This window comes from Ovis aries, chromosome 7, assembly GCF_016772045.2.
Source record: "Ovis aries strain OAR_USU_Benz2616 breed Rambouillet chromosome 7, ARS-UI_Ramb_v3.0, whole genome shotgun sequence".
Classification (NCBI taxonomy): Eukaryota; Metazoa; Chordata; class Mammalia; order Artiodactyla; family Bovidae; genus Ovis; species Ovis aries.
Window position 1 is genome coordinate 42097287 of NC_056060.1, and position 14260 is coordinate 42111546.

The window sequence follows — 14260 nt, forward strand, 5'->3', positions numbered from 1 at the left end:
GGTTCCACTGTGGAACGTCCCATACCCAGCTAGGTCTGTTGGGAGTCTGGCCTTGACATCATAGAGTCAGTCTCACGGAACACTGAGAATCTGAAGCAGAAACTAGTTGACACTTACCTGCAAAAAGCCACTAGGATCATTTTCCTTAATCACCTCCAGGCAGTACTCCATGAGACCCGTGGTCTGGCGCAGTTTCACTGTGCAGTGAGAGATCTGATCTCGAACCACCTAGGATTGATGAGACAACAGAATGGTCCAAAGCGGCAGAGCATAGAAAAGAAAGCAAACTAGGACTTTGGAAAACTTCTTCAAACCAGAATCCAAGAGCATCATGAAGTGGAACTCAATTTATGAGAATTTTCTGTGGCAGCGTCTGCTGGGAACAACGGCTCTGGAAGACCCATTGGATAACGGCTCTTACGGGGCGGGATCTGTTACAATGGAGCCATCAGAGAGGCACACGGCTGTTGGGCCTCTGGGAAGCTGGTTACCTTGGTGCCTCAGGGGACATCTTGGTTCCATCCTAGGTCTCCATCACTCCCCTCTCTGGGAGCTGCTCTAAGTGGGAGGTCATGGGAGGGTCTGTTAAATGACTGAGTGGCCGGAGGTGCAGCTGCAGCGTCTGTTCTGTGACACAGCCACCCACCATCTTTGCTCACCCTCTACCTGTCCCTTCTAAAGAGCAGATATCACCATCGGAACCCAGATCCTCTCTTGTTCTGATTCTCTTTTCCCTGAGTGGGTGGTAGGGTAAGCCTAGAAGTGGTTGCTGAAAGACAAAGAGCTAATGACAGCGAGTCAAACAAAGACGGATACACAATCAAGTTATAATCTACTTAGCATCACTCACTGCCTCATTTGGGAAAGCAGTTTTAAAGGCTATTTGCTCAGTGATGAGTCTGCCTGACCTAGAGAGGTATCTCTCTGAACATGCAGGTTCTGCCTCTGGGAAGTTATCTTTGCGTGTCAAGTGCATGACACTCCTTGAAAAATTTCTTTCTTTAGAAATGCTTGTCTTCTGTGTCCGTGCTCAGTGACCCAAATCCTAAAGCAGGTTTTGAAGCATAGAACTGAACAAGGGCTTTCTAGGAACCTATTACTCACCTTGGCAAAAGCCTCAAAGAAACCCCCCAAATCCCCACAGCATTCTGGATTTTATGGGTAATAACTAAAATGGGCTTTAATAATAATTATTTAAAAACTTTCCCTTATTCCTTGTTCAGTTTTGATTATAAATTTATTTTCCATGAAAGACGATTACATCCTGTTTCAAAAACAACAGGAAGATAGGTTTTAAAAAAGCAAATAGTCTCACTACTCCAATGCAAATTTTTAAAGAATTTGGTGTTTCCTTTTAGTTTTTCTCCTTTGAACTAGATTTAGTTATAGTTGCAATTACAGTATGTGACAATTTCACCTCTTTCCCATTTAACACCATATCATGGGCATTTTCTGTGTTGCCACCATCAAAAAATGTTACTGACTACAAAAATACTGTTATTGAGTGGGTTAAATTTATTTAACCTTTTTTTTTTTAGTTTTTTATTTTTTAAATTTTAAAATCTTTAATTCTTACATGCGTTCCCAAACATGAACCCCCCTCCCACCTCCCTCCCCACAACATCTCTCTGGGTCATCCCCATGCACCAGCCCCAAGCATGCTGCACCCTGCGTCAGACATAGACTGGCGATTCAATTCTTACATGATAGCATACATGTTAGAATTCCCATTCTCCCAAATCATCCCACCCTCTCCCTCTCCCTCTGAGTCCAAAAGTCCGTTATACACATCTGTGTCTTTTTTCCTGTCTTGCATACAGGGTCGTCATTGCCATCTTCCTAAATTCCATATATATGTGTTAGTATACTGTATTGGTGTTTTTCTTTCTGGCTTACTTCACTCTGTATAATCGGCTCCAGTTTCATCCATCTCATCAGAACTGATTCAAATGAATTCTTTTAACGGCTGAGTAATACTCCACTGTGTATATGTACCACAGCTTTCTTATCCATTCATCTGCTGATGGACATCTAGGTTGTTTCCATGTCCTGGCTATTATGAACAGTGCTTCGATGAACATTGGGGTACACGTGTCTCTTTCAATTCTGGTTTCCTCGGTGTGTATGCCCAGCAGTGGGATTGCTGGGTCATAAGGTAGTTCTATTTGCAAGTTTTTAAGGAATCTCCACACTGTTCTCCATAGTGGCTGTACTAGTTTGCATTCCCACCAACAGTGCAGGAGGGTTCCCTTTTCTCCACACCCTCTCCAGCATTTATTGCTTGCAGACTTTTGGATCGCAGCCATTTAACCTATTTTTGACAAAGTTCTTTCTAATTTTTTGACAGTTAATTCATTCAATACTGATCTTCTGTTAATTATTTTATTGTAATAAAATATATATAACATATACCTTAAACCATTTTAACTATTTTTAATTGGATAATTCTGTGGCACTAAGGAAGTTCACATTGTTATATAAACCATTACCACCAACTATCTCCAAAACTTTTTGTTCTTCCCAAACTGAAGCTCTGGACTTATTAAACAATAACTCTACATTCACCCCTCCTCCCAGCCTCCGGCAACCACCATTCTACTTTCCGTCTCTGTCAACCTGACTACTCTAGGTACCTCATCCACGTGGAATCACACAGTATTTGTCCTTTCGTGACTAGTTTATTTCTTTTATGTAATGTCTTCAAGGTTTATTCATGTTGTAGCTTGTGTCAACACTTTTGTCGAGACTGAATAATATTCCATTATATGTGTATACTACATTTTGTTTATCCATTCATCTGCTGATGGACATCTGTGTTTCTTCTGCCTTTTGGCTATTTTGAATAAACTTATGAACATAAGAATACAAATATCTGGGTGAGAGTCTGTTTCACTTTTTTTTTTTTAGGGAGGGGGTGGTTCATATACCCTGAAGTGGAATTACTGACATGTATGGTGACTCTATTTTAATTTTTTTTGAGAAATCACCATACTACTTTCCACAGTAGCTGTATCACTTACATTCTCACCAACAATGCACAAGGGTTCCAATTTCTTTACATTCTCACCAACACTTATCAGTCTGTTTTTTTTTTTTTTTTCCAAATAGTAGCCATTCCCTCGTGGCTCAGTTGGTAAAGAATCCACCTGCAATGTAGGAGACCCTGGTTTGATTCTTGGGTTGGGAAGATCTGCTAGAGAAGGGATAGGTTACCCACTCCAGTATTCTTGGACTTCCCTTGTGGCTCAGCTGGTAAAGAATCTTCCTCCAATGTGGAAGACCCGGGTTCAATCCCTGGGTTGGGAAGATCCCCTGGAGAAGGGAAAGGCTACCCACTCCAGTATTCTGGCCTAGAGAATTCCATGGGGTCACAGAGAGTCAGACACAACTGAGCGACTTTTGTTTCTTTCCCATCCTAGTGGGTGTGAAGTGGTGTTTCACTGTGGTTTTGATTTGCATTTCCCTAATGACTCATAGGGCTTACCTGGTGGCTCAGAAGGTAAAAAAGCTGCCTGCAATGTGGGAGAACTGGGTTTGATCCCTGGGTTGGGAAGATCCCCTGGAGAAGGCAGGAGAACCCATTCCAGTATTCTTGCCTGGAGAATCTGCACGGACAGAGGAGCCTGGCGGTCTGCAGTCCATGGGGTTGCAAAGAGTCGGATATGGCTGACTGACTAAGCACAGCACAGTTTCTCATAATCTTGAGCATCTTTTCATGTACTTATTGTATATCTTATTTGGCAAAAAGTCTGTTCAAGTCATTTTCCATTTTGAAATTGGGTTGTTTGTTTTTGTTGTCTTTTGACAAGAATTTGCAAATTTTCATGAAGTCCCAATTTGTCTACTTTTTCTTTTGTTGCCTATGTCTTTGATGCCATATCCAAGAAATCATTGCCAAACCCAGTGTCATGAAGCATTTGCCCTATGTTTTCATCTAAGAGTTTTATAGTTCCAGTTATTACTTTTCAGTCTTTGATTCATTTCAGGTTAATTTTTTTGTACATGGCTTTCGGTAACTGTCCAACTTCATTCTTTTGCATGAAGATAGTTTCCCACCGGCATTTGTTACTAAAACTACCTTTTCCCCATTGCACGGTCTTGGAACCTTTGTCAAAAATCACTTGACCATGTATGTGAGAATTTACTTCTGGGCTTTATTCGATTTCCAGTGGTCTTCTGTCTATCTTTATACTAGTACAGTATTTTGTAGCTTTGTAGTACATTTTGTAATCAGGAAGTATGAAAACTCCAATTCTGCCCCTCTTTTTCAAGCTTGTTTTGGCTATTTGGAGTCTCCTAATATTTTGACAGATGATTTGTTATTGCTTTTTAAAATAAAAAAATAAAACATAGGATTTAAAATCTCTTTATTGGAATTGGTGAAAGAAACCAATTTTGATGTGAAGATTGTTTTGTGATTTTGATTAGGGGGAAAGATCACTTTTAAGTCCACTGGTTGATTTATTTTCTTCTAACAAATTTGGAAAACTCAGCAGTGGCCACAGGACTGGAAAAGGTCAGTTTTCATTCCAATCCCAAAAAAACGCAATGCCAAAGAATGCTTAAACTACCGCACAATTGCACTCATCTCACATGCTAGTAAAGTAATGCTCAAAATTCTCCAAGCCAGGCTTCAGCAATACGTGAACTGTGAACTTCCTGATGTTCAAGCTGGTTTTAGAAAAGGCAGAGGAACCAGAGATCAAATGGCCACCATCTGCTGGATCATGGAAAAAGCAAGAGACTTCCAGAAAAACATCTATTTCTGCTTTATTGACTATGCCAAAGCCTTTGACTGTGTGGATCACAATAAACTGTGGAAAATTCTGAGAGAGATGGGAATACCAGACCACCTGACCTGCCTCTTGAGAAATCTGTATGCAGGTCAGGAAGCAACAGTTAGAATTGGACATGGAACAACAGACTGGTTCCAAATAGGAAAAGGAGTACATCAAGGCTGTATATTGTCACCCTGCTTATTTAACTTATATGCAGAGTACATCATGAGAAATGCTGGACTGGAAGAAACACAAGCTGGAATCAAGATTGCTGGGAGAAATATCAATAACCTCAGATATGCAGATGACACCACCCTTATGGCAGAAAGTGAAGAGGAGCTAAAAGCCTCTTGATGAAAGTGAAAGAGGAGAGTGAAAAAGTTGGCTTAAAGCTCAACATTCAGAAAATGAAGATCATGGCATCCGGTCCCATCACTTCATGGGAAATAGATGGGGAAACAGCGGAAGCAGTGTCAGACTTTATTTTTTGGGGCTCCAAAATCACTGCAGATGGTGACTGCAGCCATGAAATTAAAAGACGCTTACTCCTTGGAAGGAAAGTTATGACCAACCTAGATAGTATATTCAAAAGCAGGGACATTACATTGCCGACTAAGGTCCGTCTAGTCAGGCTATGGTTTTTCCTGTGGTCATGTATGGATGTGAGAGTTGGACTGTGAAGAAGGCTGAGCGCCGAAGAATTGATGCTTTTGAACTGTGGTATTGGAGAAGACTCTTGAGAGTCCCTTGGACTGCAAGGAGATCCCACCAGTCCATTCTGAAGGAGATCAACCCTGGGATTTCTTTGGAAGGAATGATGCTGAAGCTGAAACTCCAGTACTTTGGCCACCTCATATGAAGAGTTGACTCATTGGAAAAGACTCTGATGCTGGGAGGGATTGGGGGCAGGAGGAGAAGGGGACGACCGAGAATGTGATGGCTGGATGGCATCACGGACTTGATGGACGTGAGTCTGAGTGAACTCCGGGAGATGGTGATGGACAGGGAGGCCTGGTGTGCTGCGATGCATGGGGTCGCAAAGAGTTGGACACGACTGAGCGACTGAACTGAACTGAACTGAACTGAACATCTAGTATGTTTCTGTCAAACTAACACCACTGTCTGTTGGTCTGGGCTCAAGTGATGCAAATTATTATATTATATTTTCATTTTATTATTTTACTTTAAAATCAGGAGGTAAAGAAAGGTTAAGTTTCTGCTTCTTGGGGAAAAAGAAAACATCCATAAGTTAAGCACTTAAAAAAATGCAATGCAGGGGACCTACAGCTATCATACTACTCATCTCTGCTATATGACACTTGACTAAATTGTTCCCAGAAAGTGTTTTTACATTTTAGCAGCCAGTGCATCAATGCTGCTAGGCAGCAGAAACCTCAGCAGTCACCTTTCCCTGTCCGAATGGCAGTTGCCCTAGGACTATATAGAAGTGACTAGTACTAAAATTCCGAATAACAAGCACAGGCTGGATCTGAGCACTACAACCCAAAGTAAGCCTCCTTTTGAGGCGAAAAACACTGAACTGTGTTTACTTGCCAGAACATTCAGCTCAATGATAATTTTATGACCAAAATGTGCTGAAATAAATATATTACTCAGGCCTCATAAAATTCTATGTCTGCCTCTATAAATTTCCTTCTCAAGCAAGGTTTATTTGGTGCCAAAGGAGCTGTGGGAGTGCTGGGGGCTCTGATTACTCTTAAGAAGCTTCATTGTTGTGCTGCCAAAGAGTCTGTGAGTTTCAGGAGTGTTTGCTGTTGGCTCCTGAATTCCATGGTTCAAGCTTCTTGGAAGGACTCAATATCCTGCTTGGCTCGCAACTCCCACTGTTGCTATAGTGCATGCTGGTTCATTTTTAAAACATTTTAATCAAACATTTTGCTATGATCACTGTAACCTGTGATAAAATTCACTGTTAAAAATGAAACAGTGGGGTTCCCAGAAGTAGCATTTTTGGGTATTTTATAATTAACTTTTAGTTTCTCAATTAATCTAGCAAGATTTCCCATATTATGGCAATCAGCCAGATAATTAAATCTTTTAAGAGTATAAATATCTTTTTCTGTGAGTGTCTTCATTTAGCTTTCTTACTTGCTACCTTCTACACTTTGTGTTATTTCTACTTATCAGTACTATTTACTTCTACATTATATATTTTTTAATGAAAAACAATTGGTAGGAAGTCAGGCCATGTCACTTTTTCTTTGAGTTCTCTATTTCTTTGCAGTGGCTCTGATGCTCTGGAGAAACCCTTGGCACTGTGTTTTCAGCTGGCTGGATTTAAGGAGTTTCTAAGGAAATGTACATGTTGCAGGAGTGACATGAATCAGTTCAGTTGCTCAGTCGTGTCGGACTCTTTGTGACCACATGAATTGCAGCACGCCAGGCCTCCCTGTCCATCACCAACTCCTGGAGTTCACCCAAACTCATGTGCATCGAGTTGGTGATGTCATCCAGCCATCTCATCCTCTGTCGTCCCCTTCTCCTCCTGCCCCCAATCCTTCCCAGCATCAAGGTCTTTTCCAATGAGTCAACTCTTCACACGAGGTGGCCAAAGTACTGGAGTTTCAGCCTCAGCATCAGTCCTTCCAATGAACACCCTGGACTGGTCTCCTTTAGGATGGACTGGTTGGATCTCCTTGCAGTCCAAGGGACTCTCAAGAGTCTTCTCCAACACCACAGTTCAAAAGCATCAATTCTTCGGTGCTCAGCTTTCTTCACAGTCCAACTTTCACATCCATACATGACCACAGGAAAAACCATAGCCTTGACTAGATGGACCTTTGTTGTCAAAGTAATGTCTCTGCTTTTTAATATGCTGTCTAGGTTGGTAACTTTCCTTCCAAGGAGTAAGCGTCTTTTAATTTCATGGGTGCAATCACCATCAGCAGTGATTTTGGAGCCCAGGAAAATAAAGTCTGACACTGTTTCCACTGTTTCCCCATCTATTTCCCATGAAGTGATGGGATCAGATGCCATGATCTTCGTTTTCTGAATGTTGAGCTTTAGGCCAACTTTTCCCCTCTCCTCTTTCACTTTCATCAAGATGCTCTTTAGTTCTTCTTCACTTTCTGCCATAAGGGTGGTGTCATCTGCATATCTGAGGTTATTGACATTTCTCCCAGCAATCTTGCTTCCAGCTTGTGCTTCTTCCAGCCCAGCGTTTCTCATGATGTACTCTGCATATAAGTTAAATAAGCGGGGTGACAATATACACCCTTGATATACTCCTTTTCCTATTTGGAATCAGTCTTTTGTTCCATGTCCAGTTCTAACTGTTGCTTCCTGACCTGCATACAGATTTCTCAAGAGGCAGGTCAGGTGGTCTGGTATTCCCATCTCTTTCAGAATTTTCCACAGCTTATTGTGATCCACACAGTCAAAGGCTTTGGCATAGTCAATAAAGCAGAAATAGGAACTAGGAAATAGTCTTCCAGTCTTCATGTGTGTTAAGGTCTAAACCAGCTCTTAGAGGACAGTTAATTAATCTGTGGTCCATTGTTTCAGAGCAAGCCTTCAAAATTTTATCAGCAGTCACCATCTGTTTTGGATGGCAAATCCTATTGATCACTTGAAGAGTTTTATTTTGTTAAGTGGCAAATTTATAAAGGTCGTTTTTGGGGGGTCAGGATATGATACTGTACTTATTTGGAAAAGGAGAATTTGAGAACAGACTGTATGTCTCTTTGAATGCTTAGACTTTTTAGTAGCAGAGGGTAACCCATGACAGCTGATATAGTACAAATGTGAAATTTTGTTCAGTCTGTCCAACTGTATTTTCCACTGCATCTTGAACAGGTCAGTCTCCCATCACTCAGCTCAGGTGATACAAAGAGCAGCTAGAACTGAGATTAATTAAGGGGAATTTCATAATTTTATCCAAATTTCATCTGTCCATCTTACATGTGGCTCTTTAAAATTTTTTCTTCAAATCTTCTTTTTAATAAATACTTTTCTCATAGTATTTTCTCTCATCGTGGGGTCTGGAGAGACATCACTGTTGAATTTTTAGTCTAAGTAAATACCAACATTCTCTCAATGTTTCAAGACATTCTATCTTAATATAGATTTCCATCACTGTTTAAAACAATTTCCTCTAAGTATAATGCAATTCTTTTTTGTTTTTCTAAGATATAAGTACTTTCAAGAAACAAACTTGAAGAATTTATTCTACACAGGTCCCTTTGGTCAGTGGAGATAGTTTTCTCTATGTGTTCCATAATGTCCTGTCTCAAGATGACTAACTGATACTTGGAATTGACTCACTGGTGATTTTTGGTGAAGTGCTTTGACCAATAGATTCATCTAGTAAAATAAATAATTCTCTTGATTTTCCCCTAGAGTAAAATATTATCTCCTATATTATCATTACATTCATTGAAACTTAGGTACACTTAATGAAGAGCATTTTAAACTTCTTACACACCACCATTCTCCCACATGGCTTATGGAAATATGCAAACATTTCCCCCATTCTCTTGATACTGTCTTCTGTAGCAGTATTATTAATTTAACCACCTCAGCGACTAGTCATTTCAAAGACAAATCTGATGCTTTGAGTTTTAATCCATAAAAGGATCATTTAGGCCTATTAAGTAAATAAAACACATGCCTGTCTTTCAGTAAGGCTTGAGATTTTAACAGTAAAACAGTGAACTTTCAGTCTCAGAAGTGTGAATGACAATAAGCATTGAGTGGAATATCCAAAGCATGCTCTTAGTGCATAGAATACTGTATCCTTGCACAGAGAAGTTAATGAAGGAAGAAATACAAGCCATTTGGAGAGAGAAGCATCCTGATGTGGCCCCACATACACAGGAGAACATTTATCATGTACAGCGTCCCACAATAAAAGTGTTACATCCAGTCTGGTGGTGTTTTGTAGGATGTGAGAAATGGTTTAGTCCATCATCTGTGAAGTATGCTTTAATTGCCTTCTGGAGCTAAGTGTGTCTTTCATATATGGACTCAGGCAAAGCACATTAAAGAAGTTCTGTGACTGCCCTTCACTGTCATTACCAGAGTGGGTCAAGGGTGTTCAAAGGCATGTCCCTGAATCATGGTGAGCTCCAGGTGTATGCTGTGGCATCCTGGTGATTCCACGGGCAACTTGGGCACTCTGTTTCTTACAGGCCCTCTATGGATTTTGCTTCTACACGTGGGAAGCAGAGGACCATGGAGTTTGCCAAATGAATTCCCAATTAATGATAGGCTTATCATCAATAAATAGCTCTGGTTAAATTATTAGAGTGGTCCCCAAAAAAGTTCTGCTGAGGGCAGTCAAAAATTTTAAGTGTTCCAGTATGCCTAAATTTTTTCAAAGTCTTCACTGTAAAGAGCTAATGGAACGTCTTGCCAGTAGTTTTATTGTAATTGAGTGGACTTTTTAGTTTGTTGCTTTTCTTTCTAGTAATGACTTTTAACAGTCAAATCCTACCTAATATTTTTAAATTCTTTGTGAGCTTGGGCAGACCTTTCCTTCCCTCCTACCTCTCTTCCTCCTGCCTCCCTCCCATCTTCTTTTCTTTCCTTCCTCTTCTCTCTCTTTCTCTCAACCTGATCAAAGGATTATTTACCTATTATGAAGCTGACAAAATGGCTAAAGTAAGCCGATAATATCCCTAGTGTAAATCTGTACTATTAATAATATGCCCATATAATTAATTCTTCTTTTTTTTGCTAACATAATGGGAACAAACAGCAAATACATGGTAAATAATAACAAAGATAATAATGACAATCATGATAATGAGTCTAACAAAACCCAATTGGATTCAAAATCAAGCATTCTATAGACAATTACAACTGGGACATGGAGGCCCTCTATAAAAGGAGGCGCTCTAATAAGCAGTAAGTTTTATCATTTTTATCATTATCCCTCAGCATTCTCACTGAGTAATGTCATTGGTATGTTAACTTACCAATCACACACGGAAATTAAAGATTAGATTTTTTCAGAATGTATTTGAATAACTATAACTACTTTTTTTTCTTTAAGAGGATCTAGACTTGCAAGGGACCAAGAAGACATCCATCACTTAGTACTATTCAACACACAAATTCATTCTAAAATATTGGAGAAAGAACACTTGGAAGATGACTGTGGAGTTATTTCAAATCTGATCGCTACATAAATAACAATAATTCTCAGATATTTCTTTGGGCTTATCAAAAGAAAAACGACATTTGTAAAGTTCCTAAAAAGAGCACAGATCTTATTAATGGCACTTTTAAAATGTTGACACAAAGTCCCTGTGAGGATCACAGACAATGAGGATATTTTAAAGCCTTATTTAGCCAAGGAAGACCTGGGAAGGATGTTGACACAACACACACAGTTCAGACATGAAACCTAGGGGCCCAGCTGCCTCTGCTGATAGAGGGAATATTGTCCAAGGCATTAAATGTGACTTAATAATAGTTTTTGAAAGCTCAAAAAGCATTTTTTCCCTCCAGTAGCTTTCTGACATTTGATTAGTTTATCACATCCTGAAAATTTAGGTATGTGGCTCCCAGTGTTTTCTTAAACCACAGAATAGTATTACTGTCATTTAGACAGTGTTCCTAATATAAGGTCACATCTGTATATGCCTCAAAGTCTTGTTTTTAGCTTTTAAAAATAGCCCATCAAGCTTAGTGCACTATTTTGTGTGGTAATGAATTATACTCAAGCCACCATTCCTAGGTTCAGAGATAATTAATCACACTAGGTTAATTCTTCAGTAGGAACTCTGGTATTATGGAAAATACCAGGAGCACTTACTTCCTCCGTGTTCTGAGTGAGCTATATTTCCAGTCTTCCGGTGACTGCAGTTCAGTTTCTAAGTCGTGTCCAACGCTTTGTGACCCCATGGACTGCAGCACATCAGGCTTCCCTGTCCTTCACTATCTCCCGGAATTTGTTCAAACTTATCTCCACTGAGCTGATGTTGTCATACAACCATTTCATCCTCTGTCGCCCCTTTCTCCTCCTGCCCTCAGTCTTTCCCATCATCGGGGTCTTTTCTGGGAAAGATACCCAGTGATAACAACAGTAAAGCTCACATTTTGAGTACTGTGCTCTAAGGGCTTTACAATGCCCTAGGTGATGCTGACCACGTCTAGTCCTATTTTCCACACAGGTGAAGGAAATGGAGCTGTAGACGTGTCCACGGTTAGAGACCCAGTAAGTGATACAGTGCTCACACCCTGTTCCTTATGACCCAGAATCTGGGCTCCTCACCACTCGGCTCCATCTTGCCTCAGAACCAGAACTGCTCCATCTGCTCAAGCAATCGGTTCTTTCAGAGAGGAGCCTGAGTGGATTATAAAGACTGTCTTTATGCACATGGCTTTCCAGCTCCCTTAGCCTTTTGGATGGCTCAAGAAGAGAAAGTTGCCAGAAAAACACACACACAACTCTCCTCTTTGTCAGCAAAAAGCAGGCCCCCAGAGAACTCTGCCAAAGGGAAGCGGAAGACCATAAGATTATCCCCTCCGGACTGTGAGTGATGGGCTAGCCAACAAAGACAGAAAGAAGCACTGTGCCTGGCAAGTGATGTCTATGAAAGGCCAGTCTTTTCTCACAAATCTGAGTAGCAACTGAAGTGACAAGAAAGGAAAGAGGCAGGAGGAGAAAAGCAGAGGGAGGGAGACGTGGAGGCTGGCATCAGCAGTCACGGTGACGGCTGCACTGCCTGTTTTTAGAAGCAGTGACAGATACAATCAGCTGCAAACAGCAGAGAAACAAATCACAGAAGGCAGAAGACAGAACAGCTTTGCTGCCGTGGGAGACAACCAGCCACCTGTCTCTGGTTTCTGTCGCCCTTTGGGATCTAGGGCAGGGAACTCCACCCTAGGCAGGGTGGAATGAGGGCAGGCAGCTGCCTCTGCTCAGAGGTCCCTGACCATGCAGGCCACCAGCACCGATGGACTGATACCGGCCATGGGGTCCTTGCAATGCATTGCAGCTGTCCCTGAATCATCTCCACCTGCATCACAGCATAGCCTAGGCTGGTGGCTTTCATGCCCCTCTGCACTTTTTGATTCGGATAAACGATGTTTCTTCAGTCCTGGCTCCCCGCATCTATCCAGATGGCTGCCCTTACGTCTCTCCCATAGAGAAAACCAGGAGTCACCACTATAGTCACCCTATGACTTAACACAAACTGTTAACCGTGTTCTGTTTAAAGATGTCAGGGAAGCATCTGCCGTGCTTCACAAAAGAGATGCCCTTTAAGGAAAAAGTTAAAACTTTATGGCTACAGATTAAAACGGCTGGTCCACTATCAGAGGGAAAATCCCAGCTGTCCAGCTCATTACTCATAGACAGCTGTGAGTTTACTTTAGATACTCTCTGTGGTACAAATGACATCTTAAGTTCCACTATAACAATAAAGGTTCTGGGTTTCTGAAGGGCGCGAAAATGAAGGGCTGTAGTGATCATCTTTTTAGTAATGTCAGAGCAGGTGATGGAAACAGAAAGCATCCGTCGGTCCCTATGACTAACTGCATAGAGCAAGACTAGGGTGCATAGTGCCGCCAACCTCTTCTGCCCTCATAGCCTGGCCACTTCCTGCAGGTGAGGATGCACACCACCATCAACACATGTCTCCCAAAGTCTGGGCTCCTCCAGTGCCTGCTTTTCCATGATGCTCTCTGTGACCCCTTCAGCTGGAAGTAACTTCGCCCTTCTCACAGCTCTAATGACATGCACAGCCTTCTCCTGGAAACTCGCTCTCTATCTGTGCTGGAACCATTTGTGGGTGTGACTGTTGCTGCTGCTGCTGCTGCTAAGTCGCTTGAGTTGTGTCCGACTGTGCGACCCCATAAACGGCAGCCCACCAGGCTCCCCCGTCCCTGGGATTCCCCAGGCAAGAACACTGGAGTGGGTTGCCATGTCCTTCTCCAATGCATGAAAGTGAAAAGTGAAAGTGAAGTTGCTCAGTCATGTCTACCTCTTAGCGACCCCATGGACTGCAGCCTACCAGGCTCCTCCATCCATGGGATTTTCCAGGCAAGAGTACTGGAGTGGGATGCCATTGTCTTCTCCCATCCACAGGACTGGAAGCCCCTAATTCTGAGTCACCTTTGTGTCATTCTTCCCCTGCCCCTGAGCCCAGCACTCGGCTCCTAGCAGGTGTGCATTAGGTAGGTGCTGGCTAACTGGGAACAGGATTAGGCATGTCCCCACATGCCTTCTCTCTACACTGTACTACCAGCTGTAGGGTGCCACAGTCCAGAATCTGGACTCTGAAGCCAGGTTAACAGGACAGGAATTCTGGGTCCCAGGACCAGTTCTCAATAGCATGGTGCCATGGTTTCCTCAATAGCAGTAATAATGACCTCCCAGAGGAACAGAGGAGTTGAGCCCTATAACACAACTTGTATAGTGCTTCTGCAAAGCAAGTATCCCCAAATGTTAGCTCTTACTGCTACGAAAGCCAGGGCTTGGTCACCAAGGATCCTCATTCTGTGTTGCTACC

The 14260-nt window shown here is 41.8% G+C and overlaps 1 protein-coding gene across 12 annotated transcripts in view; it reads right to left on the reverse strand.

Moving 5' to 3' along the window:
* Positions 1–14260, reverse strand: part of TRIM9 (tripartite motif containing 9) — a 123092-nt gene that overhangs the window by 35685 nt on the left and 73147 nt on the right. For all 12 annotated transcript variants that reach the window (XM_027971731.3, XM_042252316.2, XM_042252319.2 and 9 more), the window contains exon 4: positions 118–228. In XM_027971731.3, the coding sequence (XP_027827532.1) occupies positions 118–228 (111 nt within the window). The remainder of the gene's footprint in view (positions 1–117; positions 229–14260) is intronic.